Source organism: Cupressus sempervirens, chromosome 11 (assembly GCF_028749045.1).
Source record: "Cupressus sempervirens isolate cs-2001-9-10 chromosome 11, ASM2874904v1, whole genome shotgun sequence".
In the NCBI taxonomy this organism is placed as follows: domain Eukaryota; kingdom Viridiplantae; phylum Streptophyta; class Pinopsida; order Cupressales; family Cupressaceae; genus Cupressus; species Cupressus sempervirens.
In genome coordinates, this window is record NC_143128.1 from 857563971 (window position 1) to 857588205 (window position 24235).

General features: G+C 35.0%; 1 protein-coding gene across 2 annotated transcripts in view; it reads right to left on the reverse strand.

The window, feature by feature from the left end:
* Positions 1-24235, reverse strand: part of LOC149532225 (uncharacterized) — a 208205-nt gene that overhangs the window by 76512 nt on the left and 107458 nt on the right. For both annotated transcript variants that reach the window (XM_089808523.1, XM_089808524.1), the window contains exon 7: positions 22825-22876. In XM_089808523.1, coding sequence (XP_089664649.1) covers positions 22825-22876 — 52 coding nt within the window. The remainder of the gene's footprint in view (positions 1-22824; positions 22877-24235) is intronic.

Here is a 24235-nt window from a genome sequence, read left to right on the forward strand (position 1 = left end):
CTAGTAGTTACTCCCTTAGAGGCTCTCTTCCCCCAAGGATTCTTGTCAAACTCACTCTGAATTTAATATCAATCTTCTGATTTTCTAGTGATAAGTCAATACTTCCTCATGATGCACTCAAGAGTAGGCCCATCAAAACCATGCAGTCACACACATGTATTTCTAGACTTCCTTTGAGAATTAATCTTCTAAGCTCCTCTGTTGCCTTCGAAGAAGTGTCATACTCTCTCTTAATGTAGAAGGATACTCATAATCTCAATCGTCAAAGATATTTGCTTCAAGAGCCTCACTTTATCCATCTTGATCACTTTATGGAAGTCTTTTATCTTCACATTAATGTTCTTGATACAAGTTGCTCCAATGAAAGTCCATATGCATCAAGTAAGATGATGTCTCTGTATAAAAAATTGTCAACCAATGGGAATGAAACATTGGCTATATTGCCCCCCACAATGTAAGATTCCCACCCATTCCATCAACATTGTTGGGTGATAGTATCTATTTAGTGATACTTAGTTCTCATGAGCGATAATTTCGATCTATGCAATTTGTATCTTGAGGAATGTATTGAAGTTTTGCTTCCATGAATGATCCATCATTGCGATTATTCCTCATATCATCATCTCCTTGGTGTGAGTATGTAATGTTCCCTCTATACAGTTGCTTTGATTCTATCTGATTTCCCAATTTCAAGAGGGTTCTTGTAGTTCCTTTTAGAATATTTTTCACCTTTCACTTTGGTATTTAGTAGGGTTTGCCTTGGTTTTAAGAATATCGTATATGTTTGACTCTTCAAAATACATGTTTCCTCTACTTTTTCCCTCTCTTTCAAGGTTGCATCTAAGGAAATATCAAGCTCTCTCTAAATCTCAATCTCCATCTCCCTATAATAACATTCTCGGAGGAAAAGATCAAGGCACATAATTATCAAGGCACATAATTCTTATAGTACATATAGAAATATTAATAAGAGAATGACTGTAATGAACAGATAATTGTAATACTCGAGAAAATTTAAATAAATAGTTATCTGTACACCAACATCTTGAGTTGTCCTCTTGATTGCTGATGTGGTAATTATACATATAATATTGAATTTCTTTCACCTTAATACTTAAGATATTATATTGATCTCATAAAATATCAATCATTTTTATTTTATTTTAAATAAGCATTATTTATGTAACTTATCTATTTTATAAAATTCACAATGTTCTACACATGCATTCATATATATATATATATATATATATATATAGAATATTTGTTATCAAATATACTTTAATATAAAGTTTGTTACCACATGTTTTTGATCATAATATCTCATATATAAAACATAGGAATGAGTACTCTGAAATAATCATTTGTGATGACACATACCCTATACTTACAATTATTGGGTTAGTGCTTGATGCCCCTTTCTTCTTAAATGAATTGTCTTCATTCTATTTATCATGTGCCCTGCAACTAATACCAATCAAGTCACATAAAATCAGTATAGAATAATTTGTCAATTCTTTTGGTGTATCGGGTACCATGTGTATTATCTTTGCAAAGGTCCCTCAATCTCTTTATGTCTGATCAATGGTTATTTCTGGCTGATGTTTGGGTGACCAATTTTTCATTTAACAAGTGCTGATATTATTATCAATCTTTACGATACCTTAATTTTCATGCATAATTAATGGCAATCATTTTTAACTCAAGTATGTGCTGGGTCACTCTTCTCTAATACTTGAAAGGGCCCCCCTCAAATGTATATTATTGTTTCCTTTACTTTGCAGGTTGTCATATGAGGTGTCTCCCTCGTGTATCAATATAGCTGACAAATCATATATAAGAGGCTTCAGATTTTGATTTCACTCAAACATGGCCCCATATCCAATGTTCCTGGAAAGCAGAATTTTGAAGTCACCTTTTTCTTTGATGTGGTCTTTGCAAGGAAAACACATCATTTAAGCTGAAAATTAAGGACTAGAGGAAGGGTCCATAATTTAATACAGCGTGTTGCATCTGTTCTAACTTTACAGAATTCACACAAGTATTGATCTTCACCTTGTAAATTCTCAACACTTAAATAATCATCTAAACTCTCATCCAAAGTATTTAAACCTTTGACATTCAGTTCTAACCCATAGAAGTCCTCAAGTTTACCAAAAGCCTCAGAATCTTTCCCACACATGGAACATCAAGTTACATGTGAGAGATTTCCACAAAACAAATCCTGCACCACAGTCTTTGCTTGAGGAATTTTTGAGCGACTAAGAATTTGTTCCAATAAAGAGAGAAGTAATGTCAGAAATTCATGACTATGCTGTTGGACTCCATTATCTAGTTCCAATGTTCTTGTAAATGCAGCTGAGTCTACTGCAATCTTTTCTTTTCTTTTCTTTTTTTGTCCGGATGCAGCTGTGAAAACAGTCATGAAAGTTGGCATAAAACTGGTTGTTCTTGCAAAAGCTCAGGCTCGGCAGAAAAGAAACCATTCTAAATGTTGTATTCATGTAAAGGCATTGAAGTAAGCTATTAGCATAACATGTTGCACCCAGGTTTGTTAGACCCAAAGGAAAATCCAAACTAGAACATAATGATTCATGTGGGTCTACACCAAGTGTTGTTATGGTGTCTACCACTTCTTGCCATAGCCCTTGTTTTCAGACTCCATTGGGTGGTGGGATCAATCCACAAAAGCAATTTGGCGAATCTTTGGAGTTGACTCGGCAACCTTCGCAGATAGGTTTCCCAACATGATATAACTGTATCATATCATCTCTAGTTATCTGACCAGTCGAATTAATTTTCATGCATTGTATCACTTAATATTTCGCAGCGGGTACCATCAACATTTCCTTGTCGCTGTCTTTTTCTCTTGCCTTGTGTATTTGTCCCACTCATTTTATACCTGCTTGAGACATTGATTTAAGAATAGAAATCAATCGTTCCTCTATTTCTGCTTCTACCACGGCTTCTTCCTCTTCTTTGCAATGGATTCTCAATTATCAAACATTTGGCTATTTCCCCTCTGGGTTTTACTAATTCCGTGCATTTAAAATGTAGGCCATTTTGATGCAGGAGCATCCTGGGTGTAAGAACAATCTTGCATCACCCAAAAATATTTTTATTTCAGTCTTTTCTATTTTAACAAGGACTAGTAGACAGGGGAGTTGCTATTATTAGGAGGTTGCTCTTTTTAGTAAGTTTGTCATACAAGCTCAAAAATGTTCTCATTTTCTACAGGAAGGTTCATTTTAGAGTGGTAAGCCTACCATAAAAATCTCATTGCTCAAGCATAAGTATCGAAGAAGTTATTGCAGATTTTCAGTGGAAAAATTTGCAAAAAAATCTTTAGGCTCACCCTTGGAGGCCTCAGAGGGCCTGGATGAGGTCTGAAAACTCGACAGAAGGGCACTAGCACTGATCCGAGCCTGTAGATCAGGAGTTAGTGTTTTTGAAGAGTGGTTATAATAGCCAATCAAAGCAATGGTTCATAAGTTATGGCCTTTCAAAGTTGGGCTACCCGAAATATCTAAAATAATTGTCAAAGATGTATTTGGCCGACTCTATATGTATTGTTAGGGTCTGTCAACCCTAGGTATTAAGGTTCAATGTCTAGAACTTTCTCGGGCGGCATAAAATTGCCTATTTAAGAAAAGCCCGAACATTGTTTAGGACAGCTCTAGGTGATAGTTCGCAATTTGTCTTGTAGATTACTGTAATGAATGTGCCCATGTGGGTTAGCATATTGTACTTATGAATTTTGTAATTCCGCATTTGCGGCACAAATAAGAAGTCCATATTTTGTTCTCGCATTTGTTGTTGTTTCTTTGTTTCTGTAATGTGTTTATGGTATTAAGGGGAGCACCCTTCATACAGTGGTATTAGGGCTAGAGTTCTTAAGTCTGTGGACAGAGTGCCGACTATGAGACAGTTCGCACCAAGACCATGGTTTGGGCTGAGCGTGTAGACAAATCGCCGATTGTGAGGCAGTTTGCACAAGGGTTTCAGCGGAAGCGCGAAAATGCCTCCACAAAGAGAGCGTGGCAAAAGAGTAGCAGGTGTTACACCTGAGGGTTTTACAGTCCTCCAAAGACAAATACAAGCATTGGAAGAACAAATGCGTAGAGTGATAAATCTTCGTGTATGAGATGAAAACGAGGATGAGGGCAAAGTAGAAGAAAATGTTGAAGCAAAGGTAGTTCTAAACCTAGAAGAAAAGAGGCTTTTCAGGGCCATTTCCAAGATTGGAAAAAGACCTAAGTTTGAGATTCCCACATTTTCAAGAAATCTTAACCCAGAGGAGCTAATTGATTGGATCAATAACCTAGAGGAGTACTTTGAGTATGAAGATATTGAGGATCTAAATAGGGTCAAGTTTGCGAAGGCAAAACTGAAGGGACATGCAAAGATCTGGTGGCAGGAGGTTCAGTTGGAGAGAAATAGAAAGGGAGAGGACAAAATCACCAGATGGGATCGGATGATAGCTAAAATGAAGCGACAATTCATTCCTATAGATTATGAGCATGATCTATTGAAGAAGATGCAAGGAATGGAGCTAGCAGGAAAATCTGTTCAAGAGTATACTGAAGAGTTCACCGAGTTCTCATTAGAATCGGCCATGTAGAAGCTAATCAGGAGAAAGTCGCCCGTTATCTTAATAGGCTAAGGCCAAGCATTCAGAACAAGCTGAGTCTAGTTCGAATGAACAGTATTGAGGAGGCATACCAGTTTTCCCTAAGAGTTGAGGAGAAACTGACCAAGAAGTTTGACAACAAGAATAGCAGAAGAGGTCGTGGTGGAAGATCTAGCAGACGATCTTATGGAGGCCGTAATGATGATTAGAAGAACAAGGATGAGGCTAGAAGTAGCAGTCAAAACCAGAGGGGAAACAATTCCAATCGTTTCCATGATCAAAACAATAGAGATTAGAGAGGAAGAGGTAGAGGACAAGGATTTGGAAGAGGAGGCTTCCGTGAGAAATGTTTTCACTGCGAAGAAGAAGGGCATAGAGCATTTGAATGCTCCCAGCGCCAAGGAAGGACAAATCGAAGAACAAAAGGCCAGGCCAGAGTTGCACATATTTATAAAGATGCTAGGTCCTAACATTCTAAAGATGCTTAAAGAGGAGAAATCCTAGTTAACAGAAGAGTCCTACTAAGTGGTGAGAATGAACCTGATCAAAGAAGGAGCTTGTTTCACAAAAGGTGCAGATGTGAAGATAAGTGTTGTAATGTGATCAATGATGGTGGAAGTACTAACAATCTGGTGTCAAAAACAATGGTCACCAAGTTGAAGCTGAAGAGACAAAAACACCCACATCCATATCGTATTGCTTGGGTGCAAGATGACCACAATGTCATGGTCAATGAGCAATGCTCCGTGAAGTTCAAGATTGGAAGCTACCAGGATGAGATACTATGTGATATCATACCTATAGACATATGTCATATGTTGTTGGGTAGGTCGTGGCAGTTTGACAGGCATGTTGTACACGATAGGCAAGCAAACACCTACACTCTAACCAAGGATGGAGTGAAACATAAGTTGAAAACATTGAAGGAGAAAGAAGAAAAGGCATGTAGTGCTGCCAAAATATGTTTTGTTGATGGAAAAGAGTTTCTCAAAGGTATGAAGCGTGAGCATATGTGTTTTGCTATAATTCCAAAAGATAGTAAAGAAGAAGTAGAGGAGGTACCTGCAAAAGTTGCAGATATGTTGGGAGAGTTTTTCGATATTCTATCAAATAATGTACCTGAGGGATTGCCCCTAATGAGGAAAATCAGTCACCAAAAAAATTTGGTTCAAAGAGCCAATTTGCCAAACAAAGCAGCACATAGAATGACACTAGCAGAAAGTGAAGAGATGATTTGAGAGAGTTTGAGTCCATGTGTTGTACCAGCAGTATTAGCACCAAAGAAGAATGGAGAATGGAGGATGTGCACAAATTCTCGCACTATCAACAAGATCACAATCAAGTATAGATTTCCATTGCCAAGGATGGATGATATTATGAACTGTTTGAGTGGAGCTGAGTATTTCACAAAGATAGATCTAAAAAGTGGGTTCCATCCAATTCGTATCAAAAAAGGTGATGAGTGGAAGACTGTTTTCAAGACAAGGAAAGGACTATATGAGTGGTTAGTTATGCCTTTTGGGCTAACCAATGCACTGAGCACTTTCATAAGGCTCATGAATGAGGTATTGAAAGAGTTTCTAGGTAGATTTGTTATTGTTTACCTAGATGATATTTTGATCTTTAGTAAGACATTGGAGGAGCATTTGATCCATATTCACAAGGTGTTTGATAAGTTGAGGGAAGAAAAGTCGATAATAAACTTGAAGAAGTGTAGTTTTGTAAAAGAGTTGGTATACCTAGGATTTGCAGTTTCAGCAGAAGGTCTGAAAATGGACCCAGAGAAAGTGAAGGCTATCCTTGAATGGCCTACTCCAAAGAGTGCGACAAAGGTAAGATCTTTTCATGGCCTGGCTAGTTTTTATAAATAGTTCATAAGAGGTTTTAGCAGTATTTGTGGACCCTTGACTGAAATAATGAGAGGGGATAGGAAAGAATTTAAGTGGATTGTAGAGGCAGATAAGAGTTTTAATCTGTTGAAAGAGAAAGTTACTGGGCAGCCTGTTTTAGCACTTCCTGATTTTGACAAGGTATTTCAAGTAGACTGTGATGCTAGTGGTACTGCAATAGGAGTTGTTATGAGCCAAGAAGGTAGACTTGTTGCTTACTTTAGTGAGAAATTGAATGATGCCAAAAGAAAATATCTGGTTTATGATCAGGAATTTTATTCTATAGTTCAAGCATTGAAAAAGTGGAGGCACTATCTTCTTCCTAAGGAGCTTCTTTTGTATACTGATCATCAAACTTTGTAATATTTAAATAGTAAAAGAAAATTGAACCAAAGGCATTTGAAGTGGGTTGAGTTTTTGCAGAGTTATACATTTGTTTTAAAACACAAGAGTGGGAAGTCTAACAGAGTTGTAGATGCTCTTAGTATAAGACAACTTTTGCTGACAGAAATGCAAATAGAGGTGGTTGGGTTCAAGGAACTCGGTACTTTGTATCCAAATGATCCTAATTTTGGTGAAGCGTGGAAGGCTTGTACCGAACTTATTACACTTGACAGGACAAAGTGGTTGGATTTCATGATCCAGGATAGTATGTTGTTCAAAGGAAACCAATTGTGCATTCCTAGAAGTTCAATGAGAGAGAATCTGATCAAGGAGAAGCACAGTGGAGGATTGGTTGGACATTTTCGCAGAGATAAAACCATAGCTTTAGTTGCTAAGAATTATTACTGACCACAGTTGCAGCAAGATGTGAAGAAGTTTGTACAAAGTTGTAGAGTATGTTAGATGGCGAAAGGAGTGAAGTAGAATACAAGGTTGTATTAGCCATTACCTGTACAAGAGAAGCAGTGGGAGGATGTTAGCATGGATTTTGTTCTTGGCTTACCGAAGACTCAGCGTGGGCATGATTCTATTTTTGTGGTGGTTGACAAGTTTTCAAAGATGGCACATTTTATCCCTTGCAAGAAGACTAGTGATGTTGTTCATGTGGTAGAGTTGTTTTTCAGAGAAGTGGTGAGACTGCATGGTCTTCCAAAGAGTATAGTTTCAGATCAAGATACCAAATTTGTTGGGTATTTCTGGCGTACATTGTGGAAGAAGTTGAAGACAAATTTGAAGTTTAGTTCATCACATCATCCACAGACTGATGGACAGATAGAAGTAGTGAATCGTAGTTTGGGAAACTTACTGAGATGTTTGGTTGGAGACAAGCCAAAAGGATGGGATATAATTTTACCACAGGCAGAATTTGCATATAATAATTCTACGAACAAAAGTACTGGTAAATCACCACTCGAGATTGTATATGGGAGTAGTCCTAGAAATGCTTCTGAATTGAGGTAGTTGGATAAAGGAGAGATAAGTAGTGCTGAAGCAAAAGATTTTGCTGAACATTTGAAGAACATCCATGAGGAGGTGAGGAAGCACATAATAAAGATGAATACACAGTATAAGGCTAAGGCAGATGTGAAAAGGAGGTACGAGGAATTTCAGATTGGAGATGAAGTCATGGTTCATTTGACAAAGGAGCATTTTCCAGTGGGTACATATACAAAGCTAAAGATGAAGAAGTTTGGACCATGCAAGATAGTGAAAAGGCATGATTCTGCAAATGCTTATGAAGTGGAGTTGCCTGCTGAATTGAATATTTCACTAGTATTGAATATTTTAGATTTGACAGAGTATTATGACGGAGGTGATGGAGATGAAGTTGCAGAAGCACAGTGGAGTATTCCAGCAACTAGTTCGACTACAAAGGAGATTGAGGAGATATTGGACAGTCCTATTGGAAAAAGTACAAGGAACAAAAGTTATGACGAATACCTAGTCAAATGGAACAGGAAGTTAGTTGAGGATTCATTATAGCTAGCATAGGAGGAGGTTAACCATCCTCGTTTTCCTCTGAATGCCTGAGACATGACGGGGTCACTTCTCAAATTTCCCCAGGTGTTTAATGCAGGAACATCCTGGGTGTAAGAGCAATCTTGCATCACCCAAAAATATTTTTATTTCAGTCTTTTCTATTTTAATAAAGACTAGTAGACAAGGGGATTGCTATTTCTAGGAGCTTGCTATTTTTAGCAAGTTTGTCATAAGAGTTCAAAATGATCTCATTTTCTAAAAGAAGGTTCATTTTAGAGTTGTAAGCCTACCATAAAAACCCCATTGCTCAAGCATAAGTATCGGAGAAGTTATTGCAAATTTTCGATGGAAAAATTTGTAGAAGAATCTTCAGGCTCACCGTTGGAGGCCTTGGAGTGCCCGGATGAATTCCATATTTGTAGCGCAAATAAGAAGTCCATATTTTGTAATTCCACATTTGTTGTTGTTTCTTTGTTCCTGTAATGTGTTTATGGTATTAAGGGGAGCACCCTTCATCACTTTTTCTTTATTGATTTTTTAAGAATAGATCTCTAAACTTCTTTACATCTACAGTTTGGCTCTGATACCATGTTGAGTAACATGGATCGTTTTTTGCAAATGTAAATAGCACTGGCATTGTAATTGGTGTTTTTTGAAATGCAGATTTTCAAGAATTATAAATATTCATAGAAGGCACATGTCTCATGAAGAGACATGTATTTACAGATCAATCATTAATTAGTCAATATAAATATTAATATATAAAATATCTATATAATAATGATATATAATATATAATAATATATATTATATATGTAATAATATATATATATCATAACTATAGGAGGGTTTGTCTAATTTATTATTTGACTGAAAACCATAGAGGAATTATTCTTCAAGCTTCAACTAAAGATGACTTCCTCCTTATTTGGCATTTGGTATTGAACAAGACTAGTTTATAAAAGTTTATCGATAAGATATCAATTCTTATATGTTCTTCTGAAATATATTGAGTAAGCTCAATTGATGATAGTGTCAATGTTTTTATTGGAGATTATCTTTACTCAAAATTGTATATGCAAATCTGAATGCTTCATGTAAGATATCAATGATTTGTGAATAGACAATGAATGGGCATCGTGCTTCTCATATACTCTTCTTATGAATATGAATCTGAAGATATAACAATTCATATATCCTATGTTGATCCCAATATGATAAAACACAAAGACTTCTATTGAATCCCTCAAAGGTCGGTCTTATGATCTGGAAGTCAACCAATTTATATCTGTGGTAAGTATTTGTCTTGAACGTCTGGACTGTCTATGATACTCTTTGTATTCATTGGTTTGTTAATCACTGATTTAATTGTCTTCAAATTCTAATTGTACTGAGCCTTATCTTCATTTTTTAATATGTTCATATTTTTCTATTCCCTGTCGCCCTGACTGTCTTCTATCTCCTCCCACGTGATTAGTTTTATTCTGGAACTGTTTGGTTACTCACGTTGAATGTCTATGTCTTTGTCGTTGGCTTTTATTTATCTTTTCTAAGTTTATACTCTTTCTCTTCTTTTTTAATTTTCTCTGCTCAGTCGAATCTCTCTGTTCCATGTCAGATCGATACCCAAGTTCTTGCAACTTGAATTCATACATACGCTCCAATTTATCTTCTATCTATGTGCTCACGATGCTGTCACTAATCTCCAATAAATAGTTCATAACTGCTATGCCTTAGGCTGTTGCTCTTACTGAGTATAAAACGTTTGGATCACTATAATGTTTATGCTGCATTTACTGACGTCGTTCTTCTAATTGTCTTTGCCTCTTGTTTTCTAGAGGTGACTCTTCCTTGCTGTCTAAGTATTTTTCAAAGCGTTTGCACTCACTCTATGATTTTCCCATCAAATCCTTGGCTGCTCCTCTGGTGACATCATTTGCAGATGTCCAACTATTTTCCTTCTTATTGCCTATCCTATTCCTCATCACCCTTGATCTTGTTCGGCCTCCCTTCTTAATATGTTACATGACATGGTCTTCTACTATCCAAGTTTATGGTTTTTTCCTCTTCTCAATTTCAAATACTCCGTAATATCTTGTTCTCTTCCCCCCGACAGCCTTATGGTTAACCCATATGTATAGTGTTTGGAAAGAGGCTTTAGAAAGGTCATGACCATTGGTCTTGTGGTTATAACTTTGACCAGTATTACATCAATTTAAATATAACTTATTTGTTTTGTTGTTCCAATACTATAACATAGTTATATTAATATATCTCAATGTATTCTTAATTATTTTTATTTTATTTATTATGTTTGTCAAGTTGACCTTTGATTTAAACTTGTCTAATTAATTATATTTAATTATTATTATTGTTCATATTTTTATCTATTTTTTATATTCATCATTTTAATCATATTATAATCATATCATCATATATGATATGATTATATTGATTCTTACTAATTTCTTATTATATTTATGATAAATAATAATAAATTATATTATAATTTAGTATTATTTATTTTATTATTAATTTATTTATTATTAAATCTTATAAATATGGGGACATGACAGTCTACCCTTCCCAAGATTGCTTGTCCTCAAGCAATGCAATATTTTCTCCTTGTGATTTTTTTATGGTCGATGCACCTCACTATAGTGCTACAAAAACAATTCCAACTTTGGGATTAGATCGTTATGAATATAATTTAAATATTACAAGATTAGATTTAAATTATTAAGAATGAATTTAAAGAAGGAACTTATTTGGATGTAGTAGAACACTTGTAATTCTCATCTTGCTAAGTGTTACTTTCATTCTGAGTGAGTAAACCTTCAAAGATGTAGAGTCTTGTCTTAATTCATTTCTAAGCATTACAACATTCATTAAAGATCCTCTTCATCCAATCTTGACAGAATGTTCTCAATCTTAACACTTGCTAATAATGTCCATGGTTCATTGACTATGAACATTCATGCTTTAGATACTCAAAGATGATGTGTCTGATCCTGGCACTCACTAAGAAACTTGTATACTAGGATATATGAAAACATAAAGCATGCACAAAATATATATAATCAGTGTATGATGACATGATGCAGACACAAAGATACACATTGATGCATGAAGACACGATGCATACACATGTTGAAAATCCTTGGTAGGTTCCTTCCTCTAATTATCATTTTCGTGCTACAGAAGTTTGTGGTGACTAACTCCTTGACAAATAAATCTGAATCATATGTTAGTACTCCAAAACTATGATAAGAACATTATTCAATCTTGTAAGTCATTTACTTATAAGATCCTAATTCCCAATTTAAGCCCTTCTTAAGGAGAAGTTGTGACCAGATGCTTAGCTCCTGGGGGAGTGCTTCCTGGGGCTCCAATTAATAGAACAGCCCTCTACTAAGCACCATCTTCTCACAATGCTTCTCTTTAAGACCTTATCAATAACCAATCTTGATATATCCATCCTTCCTAGGAGGGAGTTCTTCCTCGTCCTAGCCCTTATGGATACCCACTTTGGGTGTATCCATCCTTACATATGCATATGATTTTCCTTAACAGTATGTACTGTCCTTCAAAGAATACTCGATTCCTTGCCTCAGTTCCTTAAGAGTATTCAATTATAGAATATCTTGTGAAGTCATTCAAAAAGGTTAGTTTTCTACCTTAATGCCTTCTAGGAATTATTATGCTTTATTTTCCTCTTATTAGTGGCTACTTGGGAGTAGTCTATTTCTTCTTCCTCTCGATCTCAACAAATTCAATATTCTGCAAGAATTTATCCTTAACTATAAGAGATCACCAAATCAATGATTGGTCTTATATATTTGATTGATATTCTTGTTGTGTCCTTTTGAGTTCCATCAGAACATTGTTGAATTAACTATTCCTCTTATTTGAATCCTTCCCCATACCACTCCTTTCTATTCATTTTCTTCCTTTCCTGCATGATGACAAGAACATATCTTGTCCGGTTTGATCTGAGATGAATGTTATTTGTTTAGATGATGATCAATCCTGAATGCGTAATGTGTTGATGGTCCTCATATTATTATTTGCCAAAGGACTAGTGTTCACCACTTCTTCCACAAGTTTGTAAAAAGGTTATCCACAATTCTGCAATAATATTTTGTATAATTCAATCGTATAACTATCACCAAGTATCCACAATCTTTTCACATACTTCACCTTCATTGATGATTTCTTGTTCTTATATGCTGATCATTATTTCAGACTCACCCTACAGGATGGCAAGATCATGCTCTGATACTACTGTATTGTTCCTTGTCTGTTAGAAACTGAAATATGAGAACAACATTCTTCAAGCTTCAACTAAAGATGACTTCCTCCTTATTTAGCATTTGGTATTGAAAAAGACTAGTTCATAAAAGTTTACCGATAAGATATCAATTCTTATACGTTCTTCTAAAATATTTTGAGTAAGCTCAATTGATGATAGTGTCAATGTTTTTATTGGAGATTATCTTTACTCAAAACTGTATATCCAAATCTGAATGCTTCATGTAAGATATCAATGATTTGTGAATAGACAATGAATGGGCATCGTGCTTCTCATATACTCTTCTTATGAATATGAATCTGAAGATATAGCAGTTCATATATCCTATGTTGATGCCAATATGATAAAACACAAAGACTTCTATTGAATCTGTCAAAGGTTGGTCTTATGATCTGGAAGTCAACCAATTTATATCTGTGGTAAATATTTGTCTTGAATGTCAGGACTGTTTATGATATTCTTTGTATTCATTGGTCTGTTAATCACTGATTTAATTGTCTTCAAATTCTAATTGTGCTGAGCCTTATCTTCATTGTTTAATATGCTTATATTTTTATATTCTCTGTTACCCTGACTGTCTTCTATCTCTTCCCACGTGATTAGTTTTATGCTGGAACTGTCTGGTTACTCACGTTGAATGTCTATGTCTTTGCCGTTGGCTTTTATTTATCTTTTCTAAGTTTATAGTCTTTCTCTTCTTTTTTAATTTTATCTGCTCAATTGAATCTCTCTGTTCCATGTCAGATCGATACCCAAGTTCTTGCAACTTCAATTCATGCATAAGCTCCAATTTATCTCCTATCTATGTACTCACGATGCTGTCACTAATCTCCAATAAATAGTTCATAACTGCTATGCCCTAGGCCGTTGCTCTTACTAAGTGTAAATTGTTTGGATCACTGTAATGTTTATGCTGCATTTATTGATGCCATTCTTCTAATTGTATTTGCCTCTTGTTTTCTAGAGGTGACTCTTCCTTGCCATCTGAGTATTTTTCAAAGCGCTCGCACTCACTCTATGATTTTCCCATCGAATCCTTGGCTGTTCCTCTGGTGACATCATTTGCAGATGTCCAACTATTTTCCTTCTTATTGCCTATCCTATTCCTCATCACCCTTGATCTTGTTCGGCCTCCCTTCTTAATATGTTACATGACATGGTCTTCTACTATCCAAGTTTATGGTTTTTTCCTCTTCTCAATTTCAAATACTCCGTAATATCTTGTTCTCTTCCCCCCGACAGCCTTATGGTTAACCCATATGTATAGTGTTTGGAAAGAGGCTTTAGAAAGGTCATGACCATTGGTCTTGTGGTTATAACTTTGACCAGTATTACATCAATTTAAATATAACTTATTTGTTTTGTTGTTCCAATACTATAACATAGTTATATTAATATATCTCAATGTATTCTTAATTATTTTTATTTTATTTATTATGTTTGTCAAGTTGACTTTTGATTTAAACTTGTCTAATTAATTATATTTAATTATTATTATTGCTCATATTTTTATCTATTTTTTATATTCATCATTTTAATCATATTATAATCATATCATCATATATGATATGATTATATTGATTGTTACTAATTTCTTATTATATTTATGATAAATAATAATAAATTATATTATAATTTAGTATTATTTATTTTATTATTAAATCTTATAAATATGGGGACATGACACATTAACACCTTAATGAGTGAAATCATTAACTCAGAACCTACTAGCGTTACACAAGCTCTCAAGCATCAAGTATGGAAAGATGCTATGACAAAGGAGTATCAATCCATTTTTAAAAATGATGTATGGGATATAGTACCTAGACTAAAGAGAAATTTGTTGTCTCTTCCAAATGTCTCTTCAAAATCAAACATGTTGCAAATGGCACATTTTGTTGCCAAATGGTTCTCACAAAAGGAAGGTATTGATTATGAAGAGATGTTTGCACCTATTGCCCTAAAAACTAGATGGAATCACCATTGTCATTACACCAAAAGCTCGAGCTATCAATGAACGTTACAATAGCCAGAGACAAGGATCTACGAGAGGTGGTTAAGCACATGTAACAAATCCATGAGTCTATGCTAAATGATACCTTCACCTAAAGGGGACAAAGGTACCAGCCTCCCAATAATCCCCCCTAAGCATGACCCGAAGGTTTTGAACCCACAACCCAATGCTCTGATACCATGTGTTGGAATCATTGTTTGTCATTGCACCAAAAGCTCGAGTTGTCAATAAACATCACGACAGCCAAAGACAAGTATCTTCAGGAGACAGTTAAGCATATGTCACAAATCCATGAGTCTATATTGAACAGTACCTTCGGCTTCACCTAAAGGGGACGAAGAGACCAACCTCCCAGCAAAGCAATATTAGCTATTGCTGCAGCTAAAAGCTGGAAGATCCACCAAATGGATGTGAAAACTCCATTCTTGAATGGGACTATAGAAGAACTCTATCTAGAGCAAGCTGAAGGTTTTGTGATTCATAATGCAAATTCACATGTGTGCAAATCGAAGAAAGCCCTATATGCACTAAAACATGCTCCCCAAGCCTAGTATGAAAGGATCAATAGCTATCTTATAGGACTAGGGTTTTCAAAGAATGATGCAGATTAAATCTCTGTTTTAAATAATTAAAGGTCATATGTTAATACTAATCTTATATGTTGATGACCTGTTAGTTACAGGGAAAGATCACCTTATTGTTCAATGTAAGAAGGACCTAGCCTTAGAATTCGATATGAAGGACTTGGGCATTTTACATTACTTACTTGGGTTGCAAGTCTAGCAAAAATCAGAAGGTATCATTTTAAATCAAGGGAAACATAATATTGATATTTTTTAGAGATTTGGAATGATAAATTGTAAAGCGATGTCTACACCCATGGAAACCAACTTACATAAATTGAAAGAAGCAACATTAGAGTTAAAATTTGGAAAACATACACTCTATAGACAAATAATTGGATCACTGATGTACCTAACTATCACTAGACCGGATATTTGTTGTGCAGTAAATGCTTTAAGCAAGTTTATGTGCAAACCAAAAGAGATGCATCTTGTTGCTGGGAAGCATATATTGAGATACCTTCAAGGCATTATTGGATATGGTCCAAAATATGAAAATGTTGACCTAGATCTACATGGATACACTGAATTAGATTGTGCATTAGGACGTTTCTTTACTCTCGGATTGACTATGATTTCATAGATAAGTAGGAAACAGTCTTCAATGGCTCAAAGCTCAATAGAAGCCGAATACATTATAGCCTCTATCGGAGCAACAAAAGTAGTATGGCTTCAAAAATTGCTTGTGGGATTATTTGGTGAGCCCCTCAAATCTACTACTATCCACAACAACAATCAAAGTTGTATTAAGCTTTCAGTGAATCCAATATTCCATGATCAATCAAAGCATATAGAGATTCCTTACCACTATGTGAGAGACACAGTAGAAAGGAATGTGATCCAGTCGGGGTATACTAGTACAAGCGATCAAACAACAGGCATTCTCACCAAGTCTCTGTCCGAAATAAAAGTTGAACATTTCAGGAAGAAACTTGGTATGGCTGAAATGTAAATTATTGAGATTGAGTCTCAAATTGTTTATTTGTACTACTATATATATATATAAGATGTTTAATGTGTAAGCTCTTTTTGTCATATGTGCGACTCTATGACTCTATAGGCCCCCTATGTACATTACTGAAAGGTGACGATCTTTCAAATAATGAAAACTTGTATTTAACATTGTAAGGTGACGACTTTACAATGATTACTTCACTATCATGATGAATATCATGTGACTTGATATGGTGGACATGTCATGATAATTAGTATCTCTTGGATATTTTGATAGATATCATGAGACTTGATATCAATTGAATATTACTATGTTATGAGATAAATCATGGTGGATAAGTGTACCCGTGGATATGTCATGATTGATTATGATAGACATCATGAGACTTGATGTCAGTGCACATACCATAACTTGGATATATAAGAAGAATGTCACATCACTTAATATTCTTGAGCATATTCTATTCTCTGATATCACGAATCAGGTGATATCTCTTCTCACAATAGACGAGTCTATTGTGATATATATCCTTGGTTAGATTCTTTATCTTCCCTAGCTAAGAAGGAGTGTTGAGGACAATAGCTTTGGTCAGATTTATGATAATATATGGTATGATCTAAATATGCATGTATATATTTGTGAGGGTTTCTGAATTGTGAGTTTCAATCCATTGCTGTTGTATAATGGACTTGGTCTGAATTTTGTTATTTCCTCTTACTGTGTTGTTGTTGTCTTCTTTGAGCTATGACTACTGTGGTGGAGAGCACCATTGATTAATGTAGCCAATTGTTCTTATATATGCAAATTAGCATCAAATACTGAATGTAATTGACTAAGTTGGGCGTCTGCAATTATCAATTACAATTGGGAATTATATGCATCATTGACACTGCATTTTGGGCAGAAAAGTTCTGCAAGTTCAGTGCCACTGTGTCTAAGGGTCAGGTGGCCATTTATCTTCTGATAGAGCACCTTGATTGCTGAATTCTAGGTGCCAGTGTTTTTGAAATTAAAAGCGACCAAAACGAGGGGGTCGGCCCATACAAGCAAAAAGCTGGTAACCAGCACATTACCAGCAGAAATCACCAGTAGACAAAAGACTAAACATCAACATAGTTCCAAATGTCTGCAAAAAGACCAACAGAGTTTAAGAGCAACTAAGCTAAAACCAAACAGAGGTATCTAGCAGACTACAATAGTTCAACATAACCAAAATTGGCATAACAGGCCAACCCGAGTCTTAATAATAGTTGTATACCAACAAAACCTTAACCAACAGTAAGACATAAAAAGTTTTGTATCCAAGGATCCTAGTAAACTAAGAAACATAATTATCTTTTTGCCCCTTCCCTTTCGCATCCACCAGGGTTCTGGGTGCTAGTGTTATCTACAACTAGTCGTCTAGGTTATTGCAGACTTGGACAACTATTGAAAAGGTTTTGTCATGTCCCCTTTTTTGGAGGTAATTTGATTTAATTAATTTAATTAATTAAGTTGTCCAAAATAATGAATATTTTATGAGGATGACTAATTAATTTTTTTAATTAAATAAATAAGTGGTATTAAGTTAATTATTTATAAAGTTATCAAATAAAAAAATATTAAAATGTAACTTTATATTTAATTAATTTAATAAAGTGACTTGAATTATAAAATATTTTATAAAGTCACTTAATAAATAAAATAATGTTCTAGAAGTTTCTGGAGAAAGTGGAGAAAAAAGAATAAATAGGCATCCTGGGTTTCATTCTCAGCAGGCAGATTTGCTGTTGATGTTGATATTTGATGGTTGTGGAGCCTAGGGTTTCTGCAGTAGTCACAATTGGCCATTGAGAATGAAAACTCTCAATTGGTAGGCAATTTTGAGGGTGTGAAATATCACTTGAATTATTGCAGCTAGGGAGAAAGTTACTTCAGACTTTCATTTGTGCTTCATTGGTTAAAACTTTGGGGCCTTTGGCCAAGTTTTGTATGAGATTGATTGGTGTTTGCTTTGGAGACTTTTTGGAGTTCATAGTCTTCAACGAATTTGCATTGAGGAGGTGATTTGCAGCATCTACAATTTATTTAGAAGTCTGATATACTGCTGCTAGGGCATCATTGGAAACATATTTTTGTTCATATCTTCACTTAGAGGTATCCGATGGTTCTAGGTATTGTTGCATTCAATTGCTATCGTCGAGACAATCATTTCAAGGACAAATTCGAGGAGCTTAGAGGCTGCATTTATTTTTCTAAAGTATTGCCAGGCAAGAACAAGGGCGGCTGGGTGAAAGCATCGATTGGGCCTAAGAGAAGTTCATTTTGCTTGAAACTTGATTCTTTCATCAGCTCTTTTTTAAGGCATCATCATTTCTCCAAGTTCCTTTGTTTATCATTTATGTTAGCATTGCATTTTAGGTGTTATAAGTTTCAGCTATAGGTGTGCATTATACCAACATTATCATATTTTGTAATCCATATAAATGCCAAGAGTCTTGGCCATATTTCATGAGCATTGTATTAGAAATTTTATTGCAATTAAGGAGATAATAGTTGCTGGTTTCATTTGAGCAATTCAATATCATTTATTATCATGAAGTTAGTTTGCATACCAACTGTTTGTAAAAATGTCAGTTGGCTGTAGCTGTTCATTTCTCATCCTTAGATCATATATATGCATTGAATATTGTCAAAATTAGTTGCACATTCATGTTAGGTCATTGTTTAGACAATCTGGAGTCTTCTTGCAAGCATTCTTATTGATGCAAATTGAAAAAAAGAGTCATTTTAGCAAACTGAAAAGTTATATCAGTCGTATGACCCTTGTATGCAAAGTGTTTGACAAAATTTCTTGAGCCTTCAATCAGAAGTTTTCAATCAGATTTGAGCAGGGTCATTACAGGTTTGAATTTTGCAATTTGGAAGGGAAGACGTGGACAATGGAAGCCTGGCTGAAACGTTCATATCCACCTTGTTGCTGGCCTTTTGTTACCAGTTTGGCGTGAAGTTTGCAACCAGATTGGGCTGCTGAAGTTACACATTGTCTGCCGTCCAGACCTGTGCACGTGACTGTTATCGGGATCAATGTTGCAATCCATCTCCTAACTTGAATTTGCTGGGTTATATAGGGCTCGCATAATGGGGTCTGCTGTAACCATTCTATGAGCTATGCCACTGCCAGGTTTACATCTTGTATTTACGTATATCATTACAGCTATTGTTGCTTTTGAATGAAATTCGGAGTTACTCCTGTGTTGAGAGAATTGTGTATTCTTGTGTTGGAAGAAGTACTTTTCATTTTGGAATTCCATATTAGTGTTTCTTCCTTCACATGCCATTATATCACCAAAACCTTAAAAGAAGAAAAAATATCTATATATATATATATATATATATATATATATATATATATATATATATATATATATATATATATATATATATATATATATATATATATATATATATATGGCTATCCATCAGCTTTAAAAGAAGTGATGATTCAGGTCCATTTTAGTACTATAAAAATTGGCTAGCAAAGTGTTTGACGAAATGCCAAACAACTGAGGGGTAAGGAAATTGGTGTTCAACACAGTTATAATCAGTTGGGGTTATTACACCATAGAGGACTTTAGAGCCATAACTATTAACTACATAATAAGTTTTTATGTAAAAATACATGTGTACAAGGTTTCCTCCATATAAAGAAATGTAATATTTAGCAAAAGAATGCATGTGATCTTGTTTCACAAGAAGCAATGTGCTTTAGAGGTAATTTTTGGAGCTGGACAAGAAATTAAAGTGCAATAACTTTATAAATAGGAGGAATTGCATCTATATAAGAATGCCTCTTATTCATTAAAGGTTAAGACAGGGGTATTCATCTAAGAGGTTACGAGGTGACCAATAATATTCATGTGAGTAGTAGAAAATTAAGGATTTTGTTTCCCCCTCTTGGGGAGGGGTCACTTAGATCAGTGAACAAATCAGCTTCAGTTTGTGTAAGTTATTGAGCATGTGTTCTATTCTAATGTTATGGAAGTTGCACATGATCAGTAATTTGCTTATTTATATGTACACATCCCCATAGTTACTCTATATTGTGTCTTCCACATCCTCTATTCACCTCAAGAGAAACCTTCTTTAAGACTGATCTCTAGTGTTTGGGGAAAAATGCTGGTGCATGGTAGGTTCTGAAGTGATGTGGGAGCATCCTGGCATAGTTGGCTATCCTACATGATTAAGGGATTTTGGTGGGGTTGAGTGGACCTATTTGGGTTTTGGGTATTTAATTTTGATCTATTTAATAATTATTATAAGCCTTTAAAGGCGTTTGGTATTTAATTTCTGTTGGAGGCCGACTTGTGGCTCTTCAAGTATTTAATGTTAGGTTTATCTAGTTTTTAGCATTTTGGGCCGACTTGTGGCTTAGATTGGTATAAGTAGGGGTTGTGGTGAAGTCTTTAGTCATTATTCATCCATCTTGAAGAAGAGGAGGTGGTAGAGGAGCGAATTTTGAGAAAGGCTAGTAGCTGAGGCTTGGGAAACAAGGAGATTGCTTGGTGGGCTTGCACGTACCAGTTGGATCTTCCTTGGAGGTTTCTACCAGAGTGTGGATCTGGACTAGCTAGGGTTTGGATTGGATCTTGAGGGGTCTTGCAGAACTATTACTTGCTTTGTATTGGGCCGTAACCGAGAAGACCTTACAACCCGACACATTGCATGTAATCAGTTATATCTATGAATAAATTATTGTAACTTGCATTGTTGTTTATCTTCCGTTGTGTGGTTATTTGTTGGGAGCTGAGACATCTCTATTGGGGATTCTCCTACCTTGCATTGCATCATTAAGTTCCAACCTAGGGTTTATGTGCACAACAAAAACAAGTCAAACATGCTATTATCTTCTTTTAGCACACCCGTCCACTGCAAAGTTCTCTAAAATTTACTAGATATTCTAAGAACACATCCATCATTCCAAGAATTCCATGTGAAAAAAAATCGTAATGTATTTATATATCAAGAAGAATGGAGATGGATAAATCTCAATTCAAGTTCCAAACAATGAGAAGAAAAAGAAAACATTGAGACCATATATTTGATCACAAACCTATATGCAACCTAATATTACAGTTGTTGTCGGTAAAATTACAAAATAGCTGACGGGTAGATTAGCATGTTGTCAATGAAGTTATAAAATAGTTGACGGGGTTGAGTCACCCCTTTTGGAATGGTATATGTACAACTTTGGATCATCATTGTAATCATCATTGGAAGCACTATGTAATCCCTTCGGCATATATGCGAATAAGAAAAGGAGTACTATTGTGTTACATGTTCTTGTCTATTGTATGTATGCATTAATCTATTTACCTCATACGGTAAACATTTGACGCCAGGGACCCATCCCCCTGCCTAGTATCTGAGTATTGATGTAATTAGTTGTGCAATTTTCAATTTTTGAGTTTTGTAATTGTTGTCAGGAGACGACTTTTCTTTTTGGAGGGGATGATGTTGTCTGTAAAATTACAAAATAGCTGACAGGTAGATTAGCATGTTGTTGGTGATGTTATAAAATAGCCAACGAGGTTAAGTCACCCCTTCGGAATGGTATATGTACAACTTTGGATCATCATCGTAATCATCATTGAAAGCACTATGTAATCCCTTCGGCATATATGCGACTAAGAAAAGGAGTACTACTGTGTTACATGTTCTTGTCTATTGTCTATATGCATTAATCTATTTACCCCATACGGTAAACAATGGTATCCAAGAAAAAGTTACTATATCATTCCACTTTAAAAGATAATCTTTATAAGCTTGCACAATTGGTAGACTCTCTGTTCTACACACATTTATTTGTCCATAGTTCATAATATGTTGTCAATTAATCAATAATAGCAGTGAATGCATTGTCCATAATAGTATGGCGCAAATGTAACAAAGAAGAGATTAAAAAACAAGCTTGCAATTTATCTTTTTATTTTTTCTGTGTTTTTCTTTTTAACAAGAGAAACATTTTAGCTATGTTACCAAAATGTAGTTTTTATTGATAAGCTTCCCCTCTCTAAATAGCATGTTAATGATTGCACTCCTATATTAAAAAAATAAAAACTGAAAAAATTGATTAGAATTGACCACTAGAATAGATAGCCTATATAAATACTATAGTCAATCATCCATCATATGACACTACTATGTTTCTTTCTACTTCATTAGTCTTTTCATTCTCATTTTGACAATGCTCCTTATAGAGAAAGATTGCAATGCAAAAATATGCTATAAACATTTTCTATCATGAGTTGGCTTAGGAACCAGTTTATTTAGATCAATCATATGTTGGACTTGGTAACAAACTCATCTGATTAATGAAAATGGCTCACAACATTTTTGCATATAAAACAAACTTAACAATTTCAACCCATCTTCGAAAAATTGTGCATGCAGTATTTAGTTGTTTTCAACAAGGTTTGGAGTCATATAAAGAACTTACAATATTGAAGGACCAAGCAAGTGATTCTAGTTCCTTTCTCTCAAATATCAATCTGTAATAGCTGCAGTCAAGGCATTCATATAGATGGATGTTTGAGCAGATAAAATCTACACCTAAAACATGTTAATATTTGTGTGTATCAATCCCTTTGTCTACACAAGCATACACATAAAAAACATTATTTTGAAGAAGATTTAAACTCAGCAATACATAAACTGAAAATACCCAGGTACAAAGAACATTGTAACCTTCTATTGCCAAATGAAGCAATGATCTTTCAGAAAGAATCTCAAAATAGTGTATGAAAATCACACCTTTGGTAAGGATATTGTTCCATTGCACAAGACCAAAAGGCAAGTAATTTTCTGAGGATATGGATACAGACTTAAAGAATTGCATGTTCCACCTGCCATGGAAGGATTCTATATCCGAACATCATATGCTTTCAGATACTCATAGAGGAAAGTACACAGTTTGAATTAGGGATTATTATCACGGTATGCTCTGCAAGATTTGAAATTTTCAAAGAGAGTTGCTTCCCTGCAAATCCATATCTTGATGATGCCTGGAAAACTTGTGCCAAAATTACAGCCTTAATGCATGTCCTAAACAGTAAGAACATTTACAGCACAATGAATTCATGTTAACAACAATTTGTATATGTAGAATTATTCTCATATCCAGTTATTCCTTACATGGCAACCATGAGGATTCTTTAGAGACACTGTCTTGATAGGGAAGCATAAATGCCAAATATTGTTATGGTCAAAGCATATCATGGGTTTTGTTTAAGAAAACTCTTGATTGTTAGATGGTTGCCCAACTTTATACAATACACTATTGAACTTAAGAAATTAAGCATAGATAGTCCATGATCAAGTTGGGAAAAACTTAGCCCTTGAGCTATATCTTATATTATTGGGTTTAGAGGGATCAATTCACAGTATAACCTACTAATGAGGCAATATGAACAAACCAGTCATTTACTTTATGCAACTCCATGCTTGTGCCTAATGATAGTACGCAACCAATGAAACATTTAAGCTGAGGACAAGACAATTAAGCATTTTATGGAATGGATTTCAAGTAGTATTAAGAAAGAGGAAGCAGTATCTATTTTTGTTTCCTAAAATAGAATGTTATTTTGTGGGCATTTTTTCGGACACACAAGGATAGAAAAAAAGGTAGAATTAAGAGGACATGGGTATGACAACCACCACTTCAAGCTATACCGGCCCAACCAATATATTTACTGTTGACATAAAATTGTGAACAAACACTAAGTAAAGTTTTTAAACATTAAACCTAGCCACCCCTTCAAGATATACCAACTCAACGATTGTATTAAGAGACACAATATTCTGAACAAACACTACGTAAAGCTTGTAAAAATTTAACCTAAGACTGTCAC